Source organism: Suricata suricatta, chromosome 12 (genome assembly GCF_006229205.1).
Source record: "Suricata suricatta isolate VVHF042 chromosome 12, meerkat_22Aug2017_6uvM2_HiC, whole genome shotgun sequence".
In the NCBI taxonomy this organism is placed as follows: domain Eukaryota; kingdom Metazoa; phylum Chordata; class Mammalia; order Carnivora; family Herpestidae; genus Suricata; species Suricata suricatta.
The window spans coordinates 54,169,126-54,193,368 of NC_043711.1; the positions used below are offsets into that span (position 1 = coordinate 54,169,126).

At 49.7% G+C, this 24,243-nt stretch overlaps 1 protein-coding gene across 4 annotated transcripts in view; it reads right to left on the minus strand.

Annotated features, from left to right (window-relative positions):
- Window positions 1–39: 39 nt before the first annotated feature.
- Window positions 40–24,243, minus strand: part of IFT122 (intraflagellar transport 122) — a 73,376-nt gene continuing 49,172 nt past the window's right edge. For 2 of the 4 annotated variants that reach the window (XM_029917195.1, XM_029917193.1), the window contains 13 exons: window positions 23,330–23,491; window positions 19,152–19,318; window positions 16,191–16,362; window positions 13,783–13,885; window positions 11,735–11,875; window positions 10,509–10,603; window positions 7,200–7,300; window positions 5,035–5,200; window positions 3,930–4,041; window positions 3,205–3,330; window positions 1,471–1,550; window positions 974–1,138; window positions 40–350 (listed from right to left, as the gene is read on the minus strand). In XM_029917195.1, the coding sequence (XP_029773055.1) occupies window positions 261–350; window positions 974–1,138; window positions 1,471–1,550; window positions 3,205–3,330; window positions 3,930–4,041; window positions 5,035–5,200; window positions 7,200–7,300; window positions 10,509–10,603; window positions 11,735–11,875; window positions 13,783–13,885; window positions 16,191–16,362; window positions 19,152–19,318; window positions 23,330–23,491 (1,680 nt within the window). In that variant the 3' untranslated portion in view covers window positions 40–260. The other 2 variants (XM_029917196.1, XM_029917194.1) reach the window with 2 other exon arrangements.

Genomic DNA, 24,243 nt, shown 5'->3' on the forward strand with positions numbered 1-24,243 from the left:
TGCAGACAATATGAAGATATGCTAAAATGCAGACACTGATGAAAATAAGTAGCCCTTTTATTTGTAATTATTGAGGCAATCTGTTCACAAAGTGTACATGTTAATGGTCTGACAGATCTGTGGACTCCAGCAGGCTGCCACCAACAACTCAGAGCCTTTCTGAAAGTAACAGATTTTTTTTCCTGACAGTTTAACTCTTCCTTTGACAGCCCAGCCAAGTGCAGGTGGCCCTGGTGGGAGCGGTGGTCTTGAGGGGCCAGTCATGTGCTGGGGTCATCGATGCGTCTCCGACAGTAGGGGCAGCAGGTGTGTTGAAGCACCAGCAGCTCATAGTCCTCCGAATGGAACATCTGAGAAGAAACAGACATGGCCCCTCACCAACCCCCCAAGCCTGCCAGGGACTGCCACCCTTCCAAGGGGGAGGAGGCCTAGGAGGGAGTCAGGGCTAGAAACAGGATCCAGAATACCTTTGTCTGAGGACTGGAATAAAAGGGGAGAAGGGTCTGGGGTCTGAGGTCTCTTTTTCTTTTTAATTTAGGTTCATTTATTTTTCAGAGAGACAGAGACAGTGCATGTAGGGAAGGGGCAGAGAGAGAGGGAGACAGAAAATCCCAAGCAGGGATTGACATGGGGCATGAACTCACAAACCAACTGAGCCACCTAGACACCCTGAGGCCCTTTTTTTCTAAATGAAATTTAAAGGTGCATCACACTTGCCTGGCCCTCCCAGATTAGAAGCAGGTAGAGACAGCACAGGGTCAGGGGCAAGCCCACTCCAGATAGCATATGGAATACAAGTGAGAGGAGGAGGGACCAAGGACAGCCGAGTCTCTTCCCAACTGGGGGCCTTCGCCTTGGCCTTGGGATCACTTGTACTCTGCCCAGATGCTGGGCTTCCCCAAGGAGACACTTGTGAAACGGAACAGCCATAAAGAGGAAACTGGTAAGCACATACGAGCTGTAGGCATAGTACCTGAAAGCAGGAGGGGCACATGGTGATGGAGGCGTCGGGCAGGAGCGAGCGGAAGTACTGCCACTGCAGGGGTGGGGGCCAGCGCTTGATGAGGACGTCCCGACGACTCATGGAGCGCAGCACTGACCGGCTTACCACCACGGGCACAAACTCGGAGCCACCTTGCTGCAGGGTGGGGAGGTGGGAAGCAGGGGGCACAGGTGCTCTCACTCAGCATGGGTGGCACGTTTATATGGGTCACGATCCCAGAATTTGGGGGCAACCAGAGAGGACCCCAGAAACTTCCTCTGCTAGGTACTCTGACAGAACCCTGGCAGGCCAGGTAGCTCCTGTTAGCCATCTCTAGTGAGGGGGAGCCCATCACCTCAATTCTCCCAGCGGCCTTAATAGGAGCAAGTCTGCTTTATGCCAAGGAATGTGTACAGAAGGGATCTGGCCACCCCTCCCAATGAGCCTCAGGTGTCTCCACAGCCCATCACTCAGAGAGGTGCCCTCACCTCAAAGATCAGCTTTGATGTGAACGGGTCATCATCTCTCACAGAGTCCATGGTCTCATCCAGCCTCAGAGTCTGGGAATCTGGAGGGGTCTGGTCAAGGAGGCAACCAGAGGCCAAGTGGAAAACAGGTCCTACCCTCCACTCAACGCAAGATTCATAAGAACTCTATGTGGGCCTGGTGTGTTTCCCCATGACTCTGTGGAATGCTTCTAAATAGAGAAATGGAGGGAACACAGGCCAGGGAGGAGACAGCCCTTGTCACATAGAGGGTGGGACTAGGCCCCAGTGCACAGGCAAGAAAGAGGCTTTGATGGGCCCTTTGTTGCCCCATACAGACCATGCCACGGCCCACAGAGGCCTGCTGACCAGAAGCACCAAGTAAGCAGAAGCTGCAGGCTTACTGTGGATGGGATGAAAAATAATGGGCCTACCTGGAAACCACAGCCAGAAAACCCAGCAATTCTTGGAGAAACACTCGGCAATCACCATGTGGTCTGGAGGCACTTGAGATGGCCTTGCAGGTCATATTTCATATGGATATGGGGATAAGAGCTCCTACAAGTCCTAAGACCAGCCAGACTAGGCTGAAGGTGCCTAGAAAGCTGCTCCCTCTGCCAGGCGGTGGCAGAGGAGCCGATGTGAGGCCAGGGTGAGAAGGGTTCCCATAAGGAAGGGCCCCAGGGGAATGGAGGCTGCTGGTGCCAAGTTAGGTATGAGATGTGGTCCCATCAGGCAGTAAAAGCTGGCCAAACCATCTGACAAAGGTGTGCAGAGGGCTGGCATGCAGACATGATTTCTGTCCCGTTTTCAGCAAACAACTCCTTGGCTTTTCCTTTCTGCTCTGCTCCTCAAAATGTGGCCCGCAGACCAGTGGCATTGACATCGCCTGGAAGTTTATAGAAACTCAAGCTCTCAGTCTGCTCAGACCTGCTGAACTGGCTGCCGTGTGCTACCAAGGTCCCCAGGTGATGTGTGCACACAGTGACGTGGAAGCCCTCCTCCTGTGTCTAGCCAGGACAATGACCACGATCCTGTGTCCTCTGGCAGAGGTGTCCTAGCAAGGATGGGCCCTGGCGTTTTTGCTGTCATGCTGGGAGGACCGTCAGCCCTTTTCCAGGACTGTAAGGCTGATGGAATTCAGGGCTGGTACTGCTGGTGCTGTCAAAGAATGAAGCCACTCAAAGGACAGCAGAGCCAATAGGACAACAGCCTCCCGCTGGTGCCAGATGAGCACCTGGATCCAGTAGTGTCCATCTAGGACTAGGCTTCTTTACACCCTCTTGTGTGCTCAGCCTGAGTTGTGCTGTCTGTGTCTTGTACATAAAAGTAACCTGACTACAAAAGTTGTTAGACATCATATGCTGTGTGGGTTCCTCATCAGCTCTGCAGGACCAGAAGCACAGATAGTATTAGGGGCTAGTGGGGGGGTGGGAGGCCCTCCCAGGAATGAGGCATAGGTGAAGGCCAAGGTACCATCTCCTCTTCCACATGCCTCTTCTGAGCCTGTGGGCACGAACTGTCCCCTCCTGTATCTTTGCAGCCTGGCCAGCTCTCTGCCCACTCCCAGCCCCCATCCCAGCCGCCACGTGGTCCTCTCCAGTCACTCAGTGAAGTCTGCCATGGTCTTGCCCCTACTGGCCTAGCCACCCCTGGAGGCCCTCCCGCCTCCTGCCTTACACCTAGACCTTGTGTTTGGCTGGCACACACAGAGGTCCAGCCCAGCATCCAGGATACTGTTGCTCGTGGTCTCTTGCCATTTGTTCTCATGCTTGTGTCTTGGTGCCTCCAGGTCAATGAGGGAGACAGCTTCTTCATCAGTGATCCCCTCTTCCAGGTAGAATTCAACCAGGTGCAGCACCTCTAGAGGGCAGAGGGCACAGGGAGGGGCTGTGGGATGGCCATCTCAGGGGGAGCTAGGGGCTGGGATGCTCTCATCAGAGTTATTCCCCTACTGGGCGGTAGGCTTCTCCATAAGCAAGGAGACACAGCAGGGCTCCTGCATGTCTGGAGGAAGCAGGCACGTATGCATGTGTGTGTACGTGTGCATGGATGTGTATGGGTGTGAACCAGCAGCCTTTAGCCCCTCCTTATTCCCCCCAATAGCCGAATGGGCTCCTCTCCAAGGGAGGAGGAACGGCCTCTGCCCAGCTACTTGGAAGGGCCTTCTGATCCTTCATCAACATAGAAGGAACTGGGACTTAAGAGCCCATCTTAGTCTCCTAGACCACTGGCATCTGGGGCATTTATGTTATGCAAAACCCCATGCCAGGTTCTGAGGGGTGGGTGCTTCAAGTCTGGGCAGCACAGGGTCCTATTTCTGGGAACCCTTAGTGACTGTGCATCTGGTGGGGTGGGTGTCACACCGTCCCCAATTTACAACAGAGGACACATGTGGCCAAGAAGCAGTAAAGAGGGCCCAGCCATCCACTGGCTGCTCCTTGTGCACATGCCAGACTCACCATAGGAAGAGGCGGAGAAAACGAAGGGCTGGCGGCAATTGATGCAAACGTTGCCCAGGTTGTTCAGCAATGGGTTGTTGGTGGAGCAGCGGTAGCACAAGGGCACTAGCTCCTACAAAAGCACAAGAACCACAACTGCCTAAGGATTAAACCCCAAGGGAGGAAATGCTCCCCATTCTGATTTCAGCTCCCTGGGGCCTGGCTACCAGGAAGAAAGGCCACCTGTGTGGACAGGCTGAGTGGAGGACAGAGGGAGGGAGCATTGGCTCAGGGCTCTGTGTGGTGGTGACTCAGGATAAGGGCCTACGGAGGCATCTGAGGTCCCATCACTTGGGCCCCACTGCTCTGGATGCTCCATAGGCAGGGCTCAGCAGCACACTTCTCCAGCAGGAATGATAGACAACACTACAGCCATCATTTACTGGCCGCTTACAGTGTATCAGGGACTATGCTAAGCACATTACCTTGGCTGGCTCATTTATCCTGTGGGAAAGCTATTATGATGTCCCCATTTGATAGAGGGGGAAACCAAGGCTCAGAGAAATAGAGACATAGCTAGGAAATGGTGGAGTTGGAATTTGAACCGAGGTCTGTCTGGTCTGAGCTTGAAGGAGGGGACTGTGAAAGAGACAATAGTTGTTAGGTTGGAAGAAAGAGGGCTGGAGCACAGCTGTGCTGCAGATACATGGGAGAGTAGGAACCTGGTTCCAGAAGGAAGGTGGACTAGGGCAGGGGATCCTAGGATGAGGTGAAGGCAGAGCCACTTGGGCACAGAGGAGCAGAGGGAGGTTAAAGAGCAGTGTGGGCTGGACTGCAGCCAACTCAGAGCCTCAGAGGAGAGCTGGGCAGCACAGGAGGGTAGGGCTGTGGTGCCCACACTAGGGGCTGTGGCTGGAGCACAGAAGGCTGAGTGGAGGACAGAGGAGGCAGAGAGGGAAAAGCAGAAGAAATTAGCAAATCAGGGCTGGGGAAGGGCAGGAGGCTTCAAGAGCCCTGAGAGCATGGTAGCCATCTTTCAGACAGAACGTAGGCCAGGAAAGAAGGCATCAGGAGACATTCAAGAAGAGGAGGAGAAGCCTCCTGCTTGAGGGAGCTGTGCCCTCACTTCACTGTCATGGAAGGGCTTGGAGCGGATGGTCAGACTGCCTAGCTCGATGGATTTCTGGAACCTGGCAGGAATATGCAGGCCCTGCAGCTTGTCGTAGGCATGCCGGGCCAGTTTGTAGGCACCCAGTGCCTTGCTTTGCTTGGCCAGAGTGAAGAGTGTTTTTCTGCAATGACAGGGTTAAGGACAGCAGAGGCCATACTGGGTCTGAGAGCTGGCACTGCCTACCCTCAGAGTGAGCCCCGTGCTGGAACACAGCTTATGCTAGTGCCAGGAGGGCATGGGCAGGAGCCTGAGAAGTGCTTTTCTCATTTGTGGGATATAAGTGTACTTCTCAGATACCAAAGCTCAGGGATTTTTCCAGAGATAAAGACAGTGCAGTTTCCATTAATATTTTAACCTTGCTTAGGTTCTCTGGGCCTGCTGATGGCTCAGCTTGTACCCTGACTTGGCCAAAATGGCTCTCCCCACCTCACCCAGCCTGCCAGCCAGGTTCTACAATGGCCTAGCACCAAGTGCCATCCTGTTCCAGCCTTGCTGGAAGAAGGCTGGTCCCAGACTGCCTGGGGAGCTCTCTCAGATCCAGCTCCACGGAGGTCACTGGGTGCAGAGCACTTCTCTCTGCCTGTACCTCCACTGGGAGCCGCAGCAATTTCTGAGGGGCAGCCTCCTGGCTCTCTGGGGCTCTCCTCTAAGCTCTTCAGTCTGAGGCTGAGGAGCCTTTACACCTGATCCCAGGTCACCTTAAAAGCTAAGTATGCCCAGCAAGGCCTGCCCTTCCTTCCCTGCCCCACTGGTGAGCCCCCTTCCCCACTGCTCCCTGGCAAGCCTCGAGTACCAGGCCTCCTCAGCACTCTTCTTCCCCCTGATGCTCCTGCCCCCCACATCCCCAGTGTGGCACCTTCCACTCCAGCAGTTTCATAGTGGTAAGTTTCCTTGTCTGTGTCTCCACTTTCACTCCTCCCAGTCAGGGGCCATGTCAGGAGCCATATCCAGGTCCCCAGTGGACAGTATAGGGTGAAGCTTAGGGCAGAGGTTCAGTCAAACTCTGCTGATGTGTACAGAACTTGCTGGAAAGGTTGGGCGCACGTGCAGAGGCCCTGGCAGGTGTGGCCTTGACCACTCCTCTGCAAAGGTCCCAGTCAATGAAGGCACAGCTCCATTTGGCAGAGTTTCCTCTGAAATGTAAATGATGGGCCTGGAACCCTTTAGAGAAGCCAGTTCTAACTGATTAATACCTCTGAGCCCTCTCCTGAGAAGGGCTTTCCTCACAGAAAGAAGGCAAGGTTGGGGCTGGAAAGGGGCAGTGAGAATATAAGATTTAGAAGACAAGGAGAATCATGACGTTTATGACTATCAGGACTTTACAGATTTTGGTTGTATGCTGGTCATTTCTGGCAGTATTGGTCCTCAGTCCCCTTTTCTGCTTACAGCCTCTCAATGGCCCTCACAGGTTTGGGAAAGGTGAGGAAGGTTAGGCCAACTCACAAGGAGGCCCTCAGGTCACTGCATCTGCAGCTTGGCTCCCATTCCCCTCTTCAGCTGCTCCCATACACCATGCTCACTCCACCTCTATGCCTTTCCATGTGCTGGGTACTCTCCTGAACATTGACTCTACCATCTTCCCTGGTAGCTTACGGGATGGATGTCAGCAACTCCAGACAGGTTTCCCTGATCATGACCCCAGTGACATCCCACTGAACTAAGCCCTGACACTTGTCACCTCCTCTACTAGACAGCAGCTTTGTCACCTACTGCCTGGCCCAGTGTCTGGGGCAAAGCAGGTGCTCCATCCACTGGGCTGAACAAACACCCATCACCCCTCTACCCAGGGAAATGCCCAAGAATCCAAGTGTTTCCTATATTTCAGTTATGCTCTCGTTTGTGGGTTCTGGGAGGGCTTGCGTAGCAAATTGGCTAGAGACCCACTGGGGGGCCAAGCCTAGAGAGCCCTGAAAACGAATCTTCTCTTGGCACTGGCCCCTTGGCCTCCCTGGCTGAGTGGCTGCTACCACAACACAGCAGCAGCAGGACAAACTCTCTCTCTTCCCTGAGGGGTAGGGGAGAGAGGGAAGCTTCTGCCAGGAAAGTGCTCCAGAAAAAACTTCACAGGGGCCATTAGACAAGAGGAGTGGGACAGAGGGTGAGGGTGAGAGAAAGGATACACTTTAGAGATGCCCAAGGGGGGGTCTTTGGTCAGACTGTGCAGCAGGAATCTGGAGATGTTGAAGAGGGTTTCAGGAAGATGGGAACTGAACGGCTCCTCCTGCAGCGAGAAAAGAAAATAGGGATTGAATTCCTCACCTGAGCAGTTACTAGACCAGGCTGAAAGGCAGACACCAATAACTCTGAGCTCCTTCAGGAGAGGAGCAATCTCCCTTCAGCCACTGTGTCAGGTGGTCTTTAACGTAATCCTATGAGGATGCGTTGTCATGGCCACTGTACTCATGAAAAAACTGAGGCCCAGAGAGATGACTTGCCCAAGTTACCCAGCCAGAAAAGAGCAGAGCTGGGATTCAAACCCAGGGCTGATTTCAAAGCCCAAGAATGTCTCTCTCCCAAGGTGCACTGCCCCTGGGGTCGATAATAATTCTATTTCCTCGAGTTCAAGTTGTCTCCAATTAGCTCGAGAGAGAAGACCTTTCTTTTATGCAATTTAGGACATAGCCAGACATAAGCATGTCTTTAAATGGATGCAGTTAACTCTTTAGAGCATGACATCATGTGCCTCTCCTTGGTCCTCCAGCAGCAGCCTCGCTGGCTGACACCCACCAAACATGCACATGGACTGGAGCTCCTCAAGGGCCCAGCCCCGCACCCCAGCACCAGACACAGGCCCTAAGAGACCAGGCACTAACACACATGAACAGGTCTTCCATACCTAGAGGCTGCCAGGAGCTCAGCGCGGTAGAGCACAGGGAACTTTCTATCAGGAAGGGGTCCATAAAAGGTTAAGAATACCATTTTTGAAGGAATCTGGCACATTGTGTGCAAACTGAGACTACTTTAGATGACAAAGATGAGAGCAGGCCAGTTCCCCCTCAAGCACTTACATGGTAATAAACTGACATTTTCTGAAGGGTCTTGCTAGGCTGTCCTGTCAGGGAGCCAGCAGGACTTAGACCCTAATTGGTCTAAATTTGTAAGTACTTACTTTATACTACTTCTTGGGTTTGGAGCCCAACATTCTCTCTTTAGCTCTCATTTAAATTTCTACAGCCTCTGTTGGCTCCAAGAGTCCAAGAAAACCTGAGACTGCATCCTTTTCTGGGTAAGAGCCAGGGAGAAGCCTGCCTCTGGTTATATCACACTAGGTGTGGAAGCTAAGAAATGTCCCAGAAAGAACAGAATGGTGGGAGGGTCCTCAGGATTAGCACCTCTCCTCTGGGAAAGAAGCCATTACAATCAGGAAAGGTCTGATGCTTCCCTTTCCAGTCTGCTCTGACTCAGAGCTGCTCTGCTGGGCTTTGAGGCCAAACCCTAAAATACCACCCACCTTCAGGACCTTGCACAAGCTGTGACCTCTGCCAGGAATGCCATTTCTTCTCCTCCTCTTCCTTTGCCCAATTCTTACTAATCTCCCTCCTATTTGCTTAGGGTCACTTCCTCCAGGAAGTCCTCCTGGTCTTCTAAGCCTTTCCCTTGAAGGAACTGGAGTACAACTGCTTGATCATAAACTATGAGATCCTCAGTGGCAGGGATGTCTTGTTCACCACTGTGTCCCAAGGCCTCAGCACAGGGCCTGTCACACAGGAGGGATTTGCTGAGTGAAGAAATAGCCCAACGAAGAAGCCTCAGCTAAGATGAACAGCCAATACTCCAGCTGGTGCGAAGTTGACACAAGCTCACAGCTACATGTAGGTCTGGAGAAGAGCTCAATTGTTACAGAAAGGAGACAAAGAGCTGGGCTCCGAAGTGGCTCAGGCAAACCAACACTAAGCTGGGCCCTGACTTTCAAGCTGAAGTTGAGTTTAGGTTATTTTTCAGGGTGGCTTATTTAAATATAAGTACCTAATAGAAATGAGGGGCCTTGAAAAGACTGTAAGGGAAGACAAAGTCCCTTGAAACCACTGAGCCTGGTGTGGGGAAGAGATGAGATGAAGGACTGACAGCCGGCTCTGACTAGTAGAGGAGTCTTTCTTGTCAGACTTTCCTCAGAGACAAAGAATGTGCCGAGTGCTCAGCATAAATGTGGGGCAAAGACCTGGTGTAAAAGGTAGGGACTTTGAAGGTGGGCAAAGAAATGTGAAATGCTCAGCCTATGGAGGAGAAGGCTCATGGAAAACTGGTTGGAAGCCTCTGCACAAGGCAGGAGGAATAGCTGACATTCATCTAGGGTCACTATGTGCCAGGCTCTCTTCCAACTGCTTTTCCAATACTAACTCATTTAATCCTCACAAGCCCATTAAGTAGGTACTGTTATCAACCCCATTTTATAGAGAAGGAAGCTGAAGCACAGAGGAAAGTAAACAACTTGCCCAAGGTCACACAGTGGAGCTGGGGTGTGAGGCCAGTGGCTGGACTTCTCCAAGTTAGAGGGGCTGGAGGAACAGAAGCTAAGAGCACAAGCTCCAGAGCCAGCCTGTCTGGGCTCCTACCGCGGCTCCCGCTTACTGTGGGATCTGTGTTCAGTATCTCGGTCTCCTTATCTGTAAAATGGGGATGATAGTACTTACTTATTGCACAGCATGATTGAAAGGATTAAACACATCAATACAATAAGCCTTTAGCACTTCACTTGCTAAGTAGCAAGTGTTCAATAAAGGTGGTTTTTTGGAATTATCCTTTTAGTTTATCAGCACAGGATAAGCTCACATTGCAGGAGCTTAATCAACATTTGCTGAGTGATTGGGGATACAGAAAATGAGGAGGCAGATAACAACCTATATCACCTGTTCCCCATTGTAAGGAGACATTAAAAATGCTTATTCAAAAGAATCAGGGAGTGGCTAAAAAGAACCATTTGGGTCTCTGGAGATCAGGCCTTGTTTTACAGAGAAGAAAACTGAGAGCCAGAGAGAGAAAATAAATTGCTCAAGGTCAAATTGTTCAAGATCATATAGCAATTCAGTGGCAGGGCCGAGGACCTAGAGACCTTGGGGCCTTTGGTTAGCGCTGGGCCTTCACCTATCTAGCGTGGAACATCCATCCTCATCATTTTAGAGATAGCCCTTTGTCTGGCTAACCCAGAGTCAGCCAGACTTTTACAGACCTAAAGCTGACAACCAGAAAGGCCCAAGCTAGCCCTGGCTCACTAATTCAGAAGCCTAGAGCTTGCTACAGGTCAAAAAAAAGGTTGAAGAAAATCAAAGTCCCAAACTTTGTCTCCCAGGAGGAGATCAGAATTTCCCAGGAGCCATCCTGCCCGGTGGGTTTACTTTCCATCCAGAGGTCTGCTGCTCTGTAAGCCGTGCCTGGGCCCCTAGCTCAGCGGGCACTACCCTCACCAAGCTCCCATCTCCTAGCCACCTTACCGTATACTGATGAATGGCATGGTAGCCATGGTACAGCTCGGCCAAATGCTGGAAGTGGTGGAACTTGTTGAGCATCGCATCCTTCTGGGCAGGGTCTGAGGTGTGGAGCAGGATGGGGGAGGACAGAAGGGGAAGATGTGTCATGCCGTGTCTGCAAAGGCAAGGCAACGGCAGCACTGCTGGTGTCAGCTCTCCCCTGACATCAGGCCTGTGCCAGGGAGAGTGACAAAGAGGTGCAGTGATGGGAAAGGTGCTGCTTAGGAGCTGGGACCATCCCAAGACAGGAAAAGTCTCAGCTGGGCAGAGTATGTGACCAGGAAAAGTCTGAGGACATTTCTTGAAAGTTTTCCCAGATCCCACACCGCAGCCTACTAGCTCATTCCACTGGGCAAGCGCCAGCTGCAACAAGAAGAAGGTGATCACAGGCACCTGGACATACCAGAGAGCCTGGCATGGAGGGTGGCAGACATCAGCTTTATTCATCTCACCTGTGCCATGCCATATCCAAGGCACAGACCACTGGCCAGACAGACACATGGCACCTTACACCTGGGCCTGACAGTTTCCAAACCAGAACCACAGCTTCAGTGACGCTCACAGCAGCCTTGCAAAGGCAGCAGGACAGGAATACCCCCACACCACAGATGGGGATATAGAGCTTAGGAAGAAATTGTGATTTGTTACAAGTCACCTAGCTGCCTCGATTCTAGTATTTTTCCCACTCCCGCATGCTGGCCTTAGTCCAGTGAAGAACATCTCCCAGTCCCCTCTGCTTCCAGAACTCCCTCAGTGCATCATGGGAAGTCTTAAGAAAGCAACATTGAAACTATTTTCCTGCCTGGGATGAGTGAGAGTCTGGACTGTGTTACTGTAAAGTGATCTCTTTTACATCTTTCTATTTAATTAAAATTTTCTTTTAAACCAGTGCTCACCTGGGTCCAGTTATAGGCTCCCAGGTAGCAGGGGAGAGAGATGTTCTGAATTAGCAACACAGGGCGGGACCTCCCAACCATAACCCCAGGATGGCCCTCATACCATCATTAAATTTATGGGCAAACTGGAAAAAGATGACACACCAGATTATGCCGCTGCAAGACAGGGTTACAAACAAGACACTCAATACACAAGCCCAGGGCTTTAATTAAAATGTCCGAGTTCTTTCGATGTTTATCTTGGTGCCAGAGCAGGGCTGGGGAAAACAAGTGGCCTGGCCGATGCTTACTTACCTTGAGCTATATCAAGGCACTGCATGGACAGCATCCAGTAATAATAGGCAGCGTCATTGAATCTGTTCTCCACCACAGCATTGTGTGTGAGCTGCTCTAGGACCTGGACTGCCTCCTGCTGCCGCCCGGCCTTGTGGAACGCTAGAGGGGCACAAACACACACACAGTTTGGGGAGTGGGAAAGAGTGCTGCGGGGCTTGCAGGGGCTGCTGTAGAAGTAGGACACTCATTGGGAGCATCTGCAGCACTTCGTTTCTGGGCTGCGCCTCTCAGGCCGAAGGCTATAAATAGCCAAAGCTACATCCTGAAAAAAAAAGTACAGTGCGCGATATATTCCTTTTTGGCAGGGAAAAGGCAGCTGACTTTGGAAAGGCATGGCAGAAAAGAAAAACCCAAAGGGCAAACTGCAGGGCCAAGTCTGAGGATGGCACTGTTGCCCATCACCAATGAGCTTTTACCCTTACCCCATTCCAGAACAAAGCTTTGTGACATCGGGGGTGACACTAATAGCACCTGACACTTTGACAGGTTTGGTAATTGACAGAGTGTTTTTGTTGCTGATTCCTTGCTGGATGGTCACAACAGACTTAATAAGGTGGAGGTAAAGTGGCATACCCAAGGTCACAGAACCTAGTTCAATTCAAGTCCTCAGTCTTCAACTGTGTGCTCTTTAATGACAACCTTGAAAAAAATGACTCAGTTCTAGCAATCAAATATTTGTGAAAACATGCCAAAAAAAAAAAATAGTTCCTATATCCATTTAACAGAAACTTCCTTAATCTTGACTATGTGGACAGACCCTCAGGATACTGGGAGCTTCCAGAGAAGCACTTGTAGCTGCGACACTTGCCCACATATGGGCACTCAGATGATCCAAATCCTCCACTTTAAAGAAGGAAAAGGTCTGGCCTTTGTTCCAGTCTCATCTACAATCTCTTGTCTGAGTACCAAGTTACTATGGCGATGGATTCTTGGAAGGGCAGACACAGACAGATGGATAGGTTGATGTGTTTTGCCCAAACATGCACATACTTCAGCAACTGGGTGCTCTGGAAATGCTAAAGCAGAAGAGAACATGCTGTCTTTCAATGGGGGCTTTTAGCTGAAGAGCTCCAACAGGGAGACATTTGTTCTGCAATGTGTCCGGAGGTGGCAACTGTTACCATATAGAAGTGTAAATGAGATGCTATGGAATATGACACACCCAGCTTCAATCAGAAGACTGCCTAAGTAGGCAGCAAGACCTAAGTCACAAGAATCAGGTTCCCAGGCAGACAGATCCTGGTCCAACCCTGGCTTTCTGACTTTGAAGGGCACAGTTGGCCATGGCATCTCTGTGGGGCTGCTAGCAAGGTTCAGAGTTATGTAGTTAAGTGCCTAGCCAGTGCCTGACACAGAGAAGGCAGTCACATTTTAAAATTATTATTACCAGTTAAAGCTCTGTGCTTCCTTTCACTCTGTCTCAGATACTGCCATGCCTGGAGTGCAGTCCACTTTACCAATGGAAATCCCAAGGAGCACAGGACACTCCATGTACCTGAGCCAGAAACAGAACCCACGTTTCTATTTGCAGCAGAGGAAAGTGGCGGGTGAGACCATGTGGGAGTCCTCACATTTTGTCCCCACCCGAGCCTGGTTCAAATTCCCTCTCTGGCACTTCCTTGCTGTGGGACTTCAGGCAAATCCCTTTACCTCTTCCAACCTGTTTTGTCATCTAAGAAAATAGTACCTATATCACAGTGCTCTTGTGAGGATTGAGTGGGAAGCTATATTTGAATGTGCAGTGCTCCTCTCAGAGAAGAGACAGGACCCCTCTAATGTCTAGAAGCAAGTGAGTGATGGAGCCAGGTGTGTCCAACTCCAAAGCTCCTGTTCTTTCCACTGCTCCCCAGTCTTTCACCATGAAACATGTCATATCCCGAGGATGACGTCATCCATCTTCAAGCCTATGATGTATGATGGGAGGGGCTTGGTAGCCTTCCTAAAGTGTCCATCTTGGCAGTGCTATCTCCTGCCCCTTCTGCAAAGTGCCAGTTTGTGTGGCCTACCTTTCTGGGCTTCTTCAAAACGATCATTCTCTGCTAGCCACTGAGCGTAGGGCACATAGATGTCATCCTTAAACTCGGGATGCTTCTCGCCCAAAGCAAAGGCCTGGAGGAAGGAGCAAATGCATTCTTAATAAAGCAGCCCCGACAGCCCCCATGAAAACATGGCACTTGGCTGAATCCATTAGGGATGTGTCATATTTTGCCAGCCTGACAACTCCGAGGGGGAGAGTGCCTCCCCCTACCACCACCCCCAGAAACGCAAAAACAAATCAGCTCTTTGAAAACAAAAGGCAATTAACAGCAATATGCAAGCGACTGGATTCAATAACAACACAGTCTGTTTCTGGACCACAGAAACAGCACAGAATCGGAAACATTTTATTTTGAGGGTTTGCGTGGGCTCCTGTAGGGCTGCAAACAGATTTCTTTTAATTGCAGGCGACACCTAAGGAAACAAAATTGACATTATCATCTTCACTGCTTATTAGCTGTCAAAGATGACTGTGGACTTGGTGCTGTATAGGACCCAGTGACTGCTTTATCTAAACCCCAGAACGCCCTGTCAGGCCAGGAGAACTGGAAATGAGTCAGGGGGACAGTATGTAGCAACAGGGAGGAAGTCTGCCTGATGCACAGTTAGGACTGAGTGGTTCTTCTTCCTTCCTCCCTATCTTCCCTATCTTCCTCCCTCCCTCTCTCTCTCTGTTTCTTTTCTTTTTTCTTTTTCTTTCTTTTTTTTTTTTTTTTTAAGATTTTATCTGAGCCTGGGTGGCTCAGTTGGTTGAGCGCTGACTTCACCTCAGGTCATGATCTCACGGTTCCTGGGTTTGAGCCCTGTGTCAGGCTCTGTGCTGACAGCTCAAAGCCTGGAGCCTGTTTTGGATTCTGTGTCTCCTTCTCTCTCTGTCCCTCCCCCAGTTCCCATTCTGTCTCAAAAATAAATAACATAAAAAATTTTTAAATAAAAATTAAGAAAAAATAAAGCAAATCTACGATACCATATATATTTAAAAAAATATTTTATCTCTCTCTCTCTCTCTATCTCTATCTATGTAGGCTTCCCAACCAGTGCAGAGCCCAACACAGGTCTTGCACCTGTGACCCTAAGATTAAGACCTGAGCTGAGATCAAGAGTTGGACACTTAACCAACTGGTACCCCTATTAATTTTTTTCCTAAATAATCTCTGCACCCTATGTGGGGCTCAAACTCACAACCCCAAGATCAAAAGTCACATACTCCATGGAACAAACCAGCCAGGTGCCCCGGGACTTAATGGTTCTAAGATGCTGTAATGTATGCTGCTCAAGAAATCTCCTAATAAATTTATCTTGAGAAGCCATTATTGCCCGTCCTTGGCCCCACCTCTTCTCATCAGTAACCCTGTCACCTCAACAAATGGAGCCACTCAGAAGGTAGATGAGACTCAGACAGCTTTCCTCAGGAAAGGTCTTGCTATGGTTCTGTAAACTAGACCTCAGTGGATGGATTCATGGGTGAGTGGGGTAGAGTGAGGATCAGTCATTCCCCTCTTAGGAATGAATTTCAATCCAGGGCACAGGTAGCCAGTGAGCTAGAGGGTAGGAGTCAAGCCACAGAGTGGGCAACATATCATCTGCTTCTGCCAGCCCAGCCCTAGCCATGTTACCTGCTGGCCTGACTAATCTTCCCAGCCACTCCTCATCCCAGAAAGGTCCAGCTTAGGGAAGAAAGGAGAAGGAGCTGCCCATGAAAAGGCTCTGGCAGCTTGAACGTGGAGAGTATGGGTGTTATTTTCTGTCAAAAGGCACCCAGCAGGTTTTGAATGTTACATATGTGTCAGAGATACATCAGCCTGTGGTGTTGGTTAAAAACAGCTCAACCAACAGCAGACACTGGGGGCTCTTAACCTTCATATGCACGGTGTGTACTACATGGCTGGCACAAAGCCAGCATTGCATGAAGATTTTCTGAATGGGGTGCCTGGGTGGCTCAGTCAGTTAAGTCTCCGACTTTGGCTCAGGTCATGATCTCAGGGTTCATGAGTTTGAGACCCAGTCTGGCTCTACGCTGACAGCTCAGAGCCTGGAGCCTGCTTCGGATTCTGTGTCTCCCTTTCTCTCTGCCCCTCACCTGCTCAAACTCTGTCTCTTTGTCTCTCTCTCTCTTTCAAAGACAAACATTTAAAAATTAAAAAAAAAAAAGATTTTCTGAATGAATAATTGAACGAGCAAATAAATGGAAAGCTCATACTGAAAGGGCCTCTAAGACATTCTGGCTCAGAGAACCTGAGGCTTAGTCTCCCAGTTGCCAGGCCAATGCTCATTCCCATGATGAGGGCAGCCACTCTCCATCTAAACCCTAAAAAGCTGCCTATGGCCCAGGACTCAGGTGGGGCCCCCTAACCCATTAGGCAAGATCTACCCTCACCTCATCCCAGCGCTGGGTCTCCACGTGCAGCTGAACCAAGGACTTCAGGTCACCAATCTTGAGGTAAGTCTCAGCAGCATAACCAGGGTTATCCAGCTTCTTGAAGTAATAAGCACACATCAGCAGGGGCTCCCGCTCAGCCTTGTCCAGTTTACGGGCAATGTCGATTAACCTGGAGAGATGAGAGCACAGGAGGAGACAGACTCCTGTAAAAGGAACCTGATGGAGGGAAGCAGCATGGGCTTTTAGGTCTTCTTGAGGGTGAGCTCCATGTCGATTCATGTTCAAGTCCCCAGTGCTCAATATGGTGCTGTGGCCCCTGGTGCCTGATGGGTAGTTATTAAATGAGTGAATACATAATCCAGAAACATTGCCCAGTGACTGGGAGAAGTCACCTGCTAAAGGACATCACTCTCCCCAGCCTCATGTGCCTTTCACATAGTCACTACCTATACAGCAGGATCTGGGGAGAGAAACAAACACCTACTAATTACCTATTGGTACCAAGCAGAGCACCATGAGCTTTCCCATGCATGATCTCACTGAGTCTTCACCACCCTAAGAAGTAGTACTATAATTTTCATTTTACAGACGAGAAGATTAAAAGCTATGTGGAAGATGAAGCAGGCTACTCAAGACTCTGAGGCCAGGAAGTGGCAGACTGCTCTTTCCACCACCTTTTCAGGACTTCTCATAGGACAGTAGAAGCAGAGGCAGGAGAATTCTTCAGCTGATAGGACCTGAGAGGAACAGCCATGTGTGGGACCTGCTCTGAGCTCTGGAAGAAAGGCCCCCAGGAAATCCTGGCTGTGCTGCCCTTGTTGGCCAAGGTGCTGACCACGGGTGAGGGGACACAGGGAACACTGGCCACCACTTCTTCCCAGTGGTAACTGCCACCCCCTGCTACTCGTGGGGATGGGGGGGGGGGCGGGCGCTGGATGGAATGTGCTTGTTCACTCTGGTCAAGCGCGGTCTGGAGTAAATCCAGCTCTCTCAGAGGAAAGGGGTTCTACCCAGCTTAGTCTTTGTGAGAAAAGGAGGAGAAGCAGCTGTAACAGATCCGTCTCAGAGACAGGCAAGCTCAGGGAGGCCTGTCAATCTGTACTTAGAATAATAATGGCATCTAAAAATAACACTTCTCAGTGGAGAAAGGACACATTTTTAGGTGGCACAGCAAAACCCTTAAAGGCCCCCAGCCCCACCCATCAAACTAAAGGTCCGTGGGGAAGAAGCGCCTTTTACAGCCAGATCTGGAAAGAGGGAACATGCTTAAATATGTCTTTCTTGAACTAGTTAGGTATCTCCAGGGTAACGTGATACATGTCAGTTGCAAATGAAAGTGACATGAAAAACCAGAGAGGAGGGCAGGGCCACAAATCTGCCTGGCTCTCTCCTATAACATTCCTTTTGTGAAAAGAATAATTTGGGGGGCAAGACCTGTTGCCTCTGACTTCAAGAAACTTTACTCTTGCACAAGAGAAAGATGGGATGGTAGGTCTTCTACCAAAGTCCCTTTGTGAGGGCTACTCATGCAAACGACATGGTGGGGTCCAGGGAGGTGACTTAGTCATTAACTAGCCCTCTCCTTCCCCAGGTCTTGCCTAGGCCACCACTGCCTGAGGACCACAGTGTGGCTTTCCCAATAACCAAAAGCCTTTAGGGCTCAGAATGAGCCACCCTCAGGAGCAACTCCCTCACCTGTTCTTCCCAGATATGACAATGTGTACCTGTACACACACACACACACACACACACACACACACACACACACACAAACACACACACGTAGTATGAAGCCTACTGTCCCTGACTGAGGGAAAAAGCCTTCTCCCTGGAGGTCTGATGCTCTAAGAGTCTCAAGACTGAATCCATCCTCTCCCTGGGTAGCTCCATTCCACTCCCACCCCTCTTCTATTTTCTACCTTGGAAAATTGCATCACTGACCATCAGGCCCAGAGCTCAGAATCAGCCTTCAACTTCCTTGTCGGACCAGCTTCCCGCATCCTGCTGGGTCCTGTCAGCTGTGGCTTCTCCATGTCTCTTTCAGTCCTTTGGCAACCAGGCTTCTCTCTGATACACTGCACTGGCCATCTGTCTGGCTTGGCTCCCTCTCGTTTTCCCTCCATTCTAACATCCACTGCCTGTGTGAGCTTTCAGCAGCACAGCCCTGACCAGGGTGCTACTCCTACTGGCAAATCTCAGTGCCTCAGCTTAGCACCTGAGGCCCTCCTGGGGTGGCCAGCCCAGACCCCCTGCCTGCAGCCAGCTATCTATCACCTCTTGCCCCCACATGTAGATCCCAACCTCAGCTGACTCCTGGTTTGTGCTGTTCTTTTAGCCTCATGCCCTTCTCCTTCCTACCACCTCTACCTCTTAAAATTTATCAAGGCCCTTCATGCAAAGACCACCTCCTAGGAGATGTCCACAGTTCTTCCTGTGAGAATTCATGTCTCCTTCCCAGATGTGCTTAGATCTGTTCTTGTTCTTTTTTAGTTCTTACCATTACACATGCCAGGAGCACTGAAATCAGCCAGGTCAGTTTGAAGCCCAGCTCCATGATTTCCCAGCTGTTTTGTCTCATGTGATCACTTGGTCCTTGAGCCTTGGTTTCCTCATTTGGAAGCTGGGCATGGGAAGACCACAGCTTTGCATATGAGGGAGAATCAAATGTCTGCAAGATATTGCAATGGCTGACTCCTAGGGAGGCTCAGCCAATGGCAGCTCTAATGCCTGGGTATCTCCCTCTACTCCTCCGCTATCTCGACCCTTTCCCCAGAGACTCACTAAACTCCTCAAAGCCTGCCTTGTTCAATCTCTGTGTCTCCCAAAAACCTAGTCACTGTAACATTTGGATTATATATTTAGAGAAACACTATTTTTTTCCCTTGCCAGTCAAAACCAAGAGGTGACATGACATGAAATGCTGCCAAATGCTTCTTGGGGTAGGGACTGAAAACCCACGTGTCGACCCAGCCATGGTCACCGCTGATCTCTATGGCCTTGATATGCTCTCCCGCTGAGATGTACATCTCCACTGCAGCTTTAGGCTCGTTGATATTTCTAGCCCAGTCAGCCTGTTTGGTGATTAGCATCTTTGTTTCTTTGGGGTCTCCAGATTCAAGGAAATCCTGAGGAAGCACAACAAACAAAAACACTCCGGATTAGAACTTCCTGCTGCCAGGATTACGTGAGGCTGCCAAAAGCTGGAGCAAGGAAGGGCTCTGTTTGGCTGAAGTAGGCAATCAGGATGCAGGCATGTGCCCACCCCTGTGTGGCTGACCGAGGGGCAGTCCCAGGTGTCAGGGAGGAGTGCTCACAGGCTGCTCCACAGGTGCTCCTCAGGGGTACTGGGACGGTGTCAAGGACTGTGGCCCTCAATGTTTCCTGCCCCTCCCACTAACAGACATTTGACCTTCAGCTAAACAATACATTCCAGACTCTCTGAGTACTGTATGCAAACTCTGCAGTGTGGGGGTTTTATGATCAGGTACCTGTGTCTCTCTCTCATAAGAGTTGGCTATATGTGTGACTGTTCCTTATGTGACTCTACAACCTGGTTGCCTAATTTCAAATATTCAGATCTAGGATCTTTCTTCAGATAATAGGGATACCATGTGCCTCAGATGGAGGCTAAGCATGTAGTGCCATAAACTTAAACAGACAAAATGATGTACAGAGGCCTAGGGGAGCCCGTCATGCCTCTCCTCGGCTACCACACCACACTATAAGTACTATTTGCACCTGTTTTCTGATTCTGTTCACATTCTGTTGCCTGAACTTAGGATACCTAAGTTAGGTATTTTTCCTCAGTTATGTGCCACGGGCAGATAAGGCTCTGTTCTGGATATCAGGTCTGTAGCGACAGGGATAGCAAAAGGCCATGGCAGGGGGTGGGGTCAGGGAAGAGGCCTAGAGAGAACCCAGGAAGGAAGAGATGTCCTTCTACCACAGCAGGAGGCTTCTGAAGCTCTATGCACAGCTTCCCTGGGCTGGTCCTAGAATGTGTGAGAAACAGCCTCAGAAAATCACCTCTTTTCAGGATATAGTTACCCCCAAATACATGCGTGGGAGTTTGCCATAGTTGAGAAGCTTTGGTGCTGACATTTTTAAAGGTGGGGCTTTTCAAAAAGGGAAATTAAAAGTGCTTAGAGCCTAGATCTGCATTACTAGTAAGAAGCGGTTTGTCTTCAGAATAATGTACCCTGCAGAGAGTGCGCTGTGTCAACCCCATAAAGTATAAAAAAAGCACTCCTTTTCCCATGATTAGCACTCATTTGTCAGGAAAGTACAGTCAATGTATGCTAAAAACCCACTTGAACAATTAGCTCTCTTTTTTTCCATTTGCTTTCAGGGTAATTGTGTAGCCCCTAAAATAATAGATTAGATTGGCCTAAGACAACCAACTGTTGTAAGGGGAGAAAAGGGCATCATTTACCCTGATGCTGGAGATCCAAGCAAAGATAGGCCCATCTTGCTGGCAGCTGGTCTCTCTGGAGTTTGCATAGGAAGGAAGCCCAGAAAGCAGTCAGTGACTATCTGAAGATGCCTAGTTTGGGCCATTATGGCCTTTACTCTTGGCAGCTACTACAATGCATGTCCTTTATGCCAGCACAAAGTCAGAAACTCTGCTAACCTGGTTGGTTAGATGAAGTTAGCAACTGGAGAAAACAGGCATCATAAGAGAACAGAAACATCCTTCAAAGTGAGTGCTCAGTGGACTCAGGGTGACTACAGTGAGAAGGGTCCGAGGACATGAGCAAGCCATAAATCTGGATCTTCAACAAGGAGACCAACCAGGCACATAGCCCACATGTTTGAAGGAGCCACCTCTATCCCAACAGCCCAGTTCCGGGAGTTCTGACATAACTGAAGCTAAGTCTAAATTATTCCTTCAAGGCTCAGCAAACTGGGTTTACAAAGGTTCTTTGGTTCCATGTAGCTAATTTCCATGTTATCTGGGGGCTGTGGCAAAGACTGTGTCCTGGAGTGGACAGAAAGAGACTGTGCTGAGTGATGAATGAGACTAAACAGTGTTCTCATGCTTGGTGATTTTGATAAGGACATACTATACAAGAGTTAAGAGCATTATAATTCCCTTTATCACCATATAAACATGTCACTTATCCGGAAAGCATACAATTTATTTGTACGTGGGAATGTAATTTAAAAATTTTCCAAAAACCAGATTGAATCTTGGGAAGCAATTTTCAAGTAAACAAAAACATGCCATGTTAATAAGCACTATATTTCCCTACCCCCCCCCCCATAATGTGTATATACACATTTCCTCAAAGTCAGACTATTGGGGGAGGAGGGGTTGAAACAGAACCAACTTACTTGGAATTGCAATCAAAAACTAAAACCAAAACAACCCCCAGAATATTTACCTTCATAGGGAGGCAGACCAGATGGTGTGTGTAAGTGGGCTGCACTTCTGGATGGGAGCCTGTGGTGAGCAAAGCCCACCCGAGGGGTGAGGAGGGGCCTTGGTGCAGGGAGAGGAGTGGGGCTGGCTGGGGAGAGGCCTAAAGAACAGCCACTCTGTGGTCATGCTTGGTTCCTCATATTTTCTCAGCCTTTCTATAGTTTGGCCTTTACAAAGGGCTTCTTCATACATTATTCTGTGCATTCTCAGAACTGAGCTGAGAAGAAAATGGAGGCTCAACAAAGTGAAGCGGCTTTCCCCAGGTCACCCACAGGAAAGACCAGGACTCTGGCCTGCTCTCCAGGGGCCAATGTGAGTACCAGGGTTGCCTCCTGGGAGGTTTCAGAGGTTCCAGGAGAGGCTGCTGGCTCTGAAGAACCACCACACCCTGCTGTTCCTAAAGCCTAAATTCCACTCCTAGGGATTCAGTCCTTGAGTTAAGGCTTTGTCCTCAGGTTAAATGCTGTTATCCCCAGAACATGATGCACTGATTTAGCTGTTCTCAGTATGAATGTGGTGTTCAATCATATGTGTATGGTGGGAGTATAAGGACAGGGTAAAAATGGTGGAAGAGGACAAAGTGGGGGAAACATAAGCACTCGGATCTGAGGGATGGAGTAAAGGAAGCACCAAGGTGAAGGGACAGGCTGGGACCCAGGTGCTCATTTAGATACTGATGACCAGAAAACCTTGAGCCACATCACAGTGACAGAGATGCAACCTTCAGCCCCAAGATCTCACAGGTGGAAGATAAAAGAGCATAGCCACCTTTGGGAACAGAATAGGAGGGGAAAAATTGGGAGGATTTTCCATCTTGAACTTGTGAGCTAGATAATTACCATTAATAGCCACTAATTGGTTGTGGCTGATGACTCACTTAATAACATTCTGAAGCCTCTTCTGACAGTACCGGGAAAGGCAGGTTAACAAAAGCATCTCTGCAGAAGGAAGAGCCTGGTTGCTCGATGCACCCAAGGCTCTTTTCACCTTGCATTAGGCTGACCTACAGATGCCTTGATGGCCTGGGCTCCCCAGTGGAACTCGTTCTCACACAAACCATCAGGAGCCTGCTCTGGGAAGACCCCTGTCATGTACCTAGACCTACTGGAGACTAACCAAACAGAGGATCTACAAACACAAGAGGAAATCTCTACCATCACCCAGACAGACACATCGTTGGGGTGACAGGAGGCACACTGCACAGGAGGGCAGGGACTCCGTTATGGTGTCTCCAAGACCTAGTGCAAAGCCCAGTACCAATCAGAGGGCAGACACTTAAAAACTCTTGGCTGAAGTGAATCGTATCCTGTATGAAAACGGTAGAACCAGCTCATGCCTGAGGATGTGGATTCTTGGTGGCTTCTACAAAGGTTTAAGAGAATTTGTGGGAGAAAGACCTGAAACCCTGAACCCTGAACACTTAATGAAGGAACCATGCTGGTTCAGACTCACAGTCCAGCCAGCTCTGGCACTGACAAAGGTTTGAATTGTCATACTCTTGTCCCATTGATGTCAGCCTGAAAGGTCAGTTTTAGGTCAGCCTGAACCAGTGGCCATTGATGGCTCCTTTGCCAATTTGCCCAAACCTTTTCTAATAACGCAGTTGCTATTTCCCATCTATAACATCTCTTAGGGTAAACGACTTGGGCACCACAGTGGCAGAACACTGGCGGGTTCCATGTGGCAGCTTGGGCCCAAGGTGTGGCTGGATTACCTTGGCATAGTCAAACATGCGAAGGTCGGTATACATTTCGAGTGCGAGGTTCTCGTGCCCACTCCTCTTGTACAGTTTGGCAGCTTCATGGAATTTCCCCTGGTAGGAAAACACATCTGCCAGAAACAGATCATTGTTGGTCTCTCCCCGCTTCTTCCTCTCCTGGAAAAATTAGAAGCACAGGAAATAGCCTCTGCAGCCATGGCAGGAAGCAGCCTTTACAAAGGTTAGATGTTGCTATTTCAAGTTAAGCCCCTGGGCCTTTCTACTGGAACCTCCACTCAGCTCCTGGGCTGTTGTGTCTCTCCCCCAGGTTTCTGGTAGGAATGCTTGACAACAAAAGCAGATTTTTCCCCCCAGATGAGTGAAGATCAAAAGTAATGCAAACTTTTGTTTGTTTAATGAAAGTTCCTCAAGGCTGCTTTCTTGTATAATTTTCCAAGGAAACAACTGGCTAGTTAGGATGGTGTGTATTACCCACTCTTTGGTGGCCCCCAAGCTCTCAGGATCTCCCAAGTCCCCAGGCCTGGTTTGGCTTGAGCTATGACTCATGATGAAGCATACAGGGAGAAAGCTCAGGGTCTCGTCTCAAGAAGGAGACAACAAAATGGGATAATGAGTCTTAATATGTCTCTGTCTCTAAAGAGAAGGCAAGCAGCGCCACATGCAGAGCATCTGCTAGGTACTGACGGGACCCACAGGTGAGTGGTACACCCAAGGGTCACACAGAGAGAAGCTGAGATTCAGAAGAGGGGCAGGTCAGGGTCATACCAAACTGAAATTTGGACTCAGTCTGTTTGACTCCAGATGCTTTTGTACCACATCGGTCCCCAACAACAGACCTGCATGAGCACACACACAGACGAGCAGCACTGAGGATGGAGTGAATAACTGGCATATTCCTTCCTCTAGTG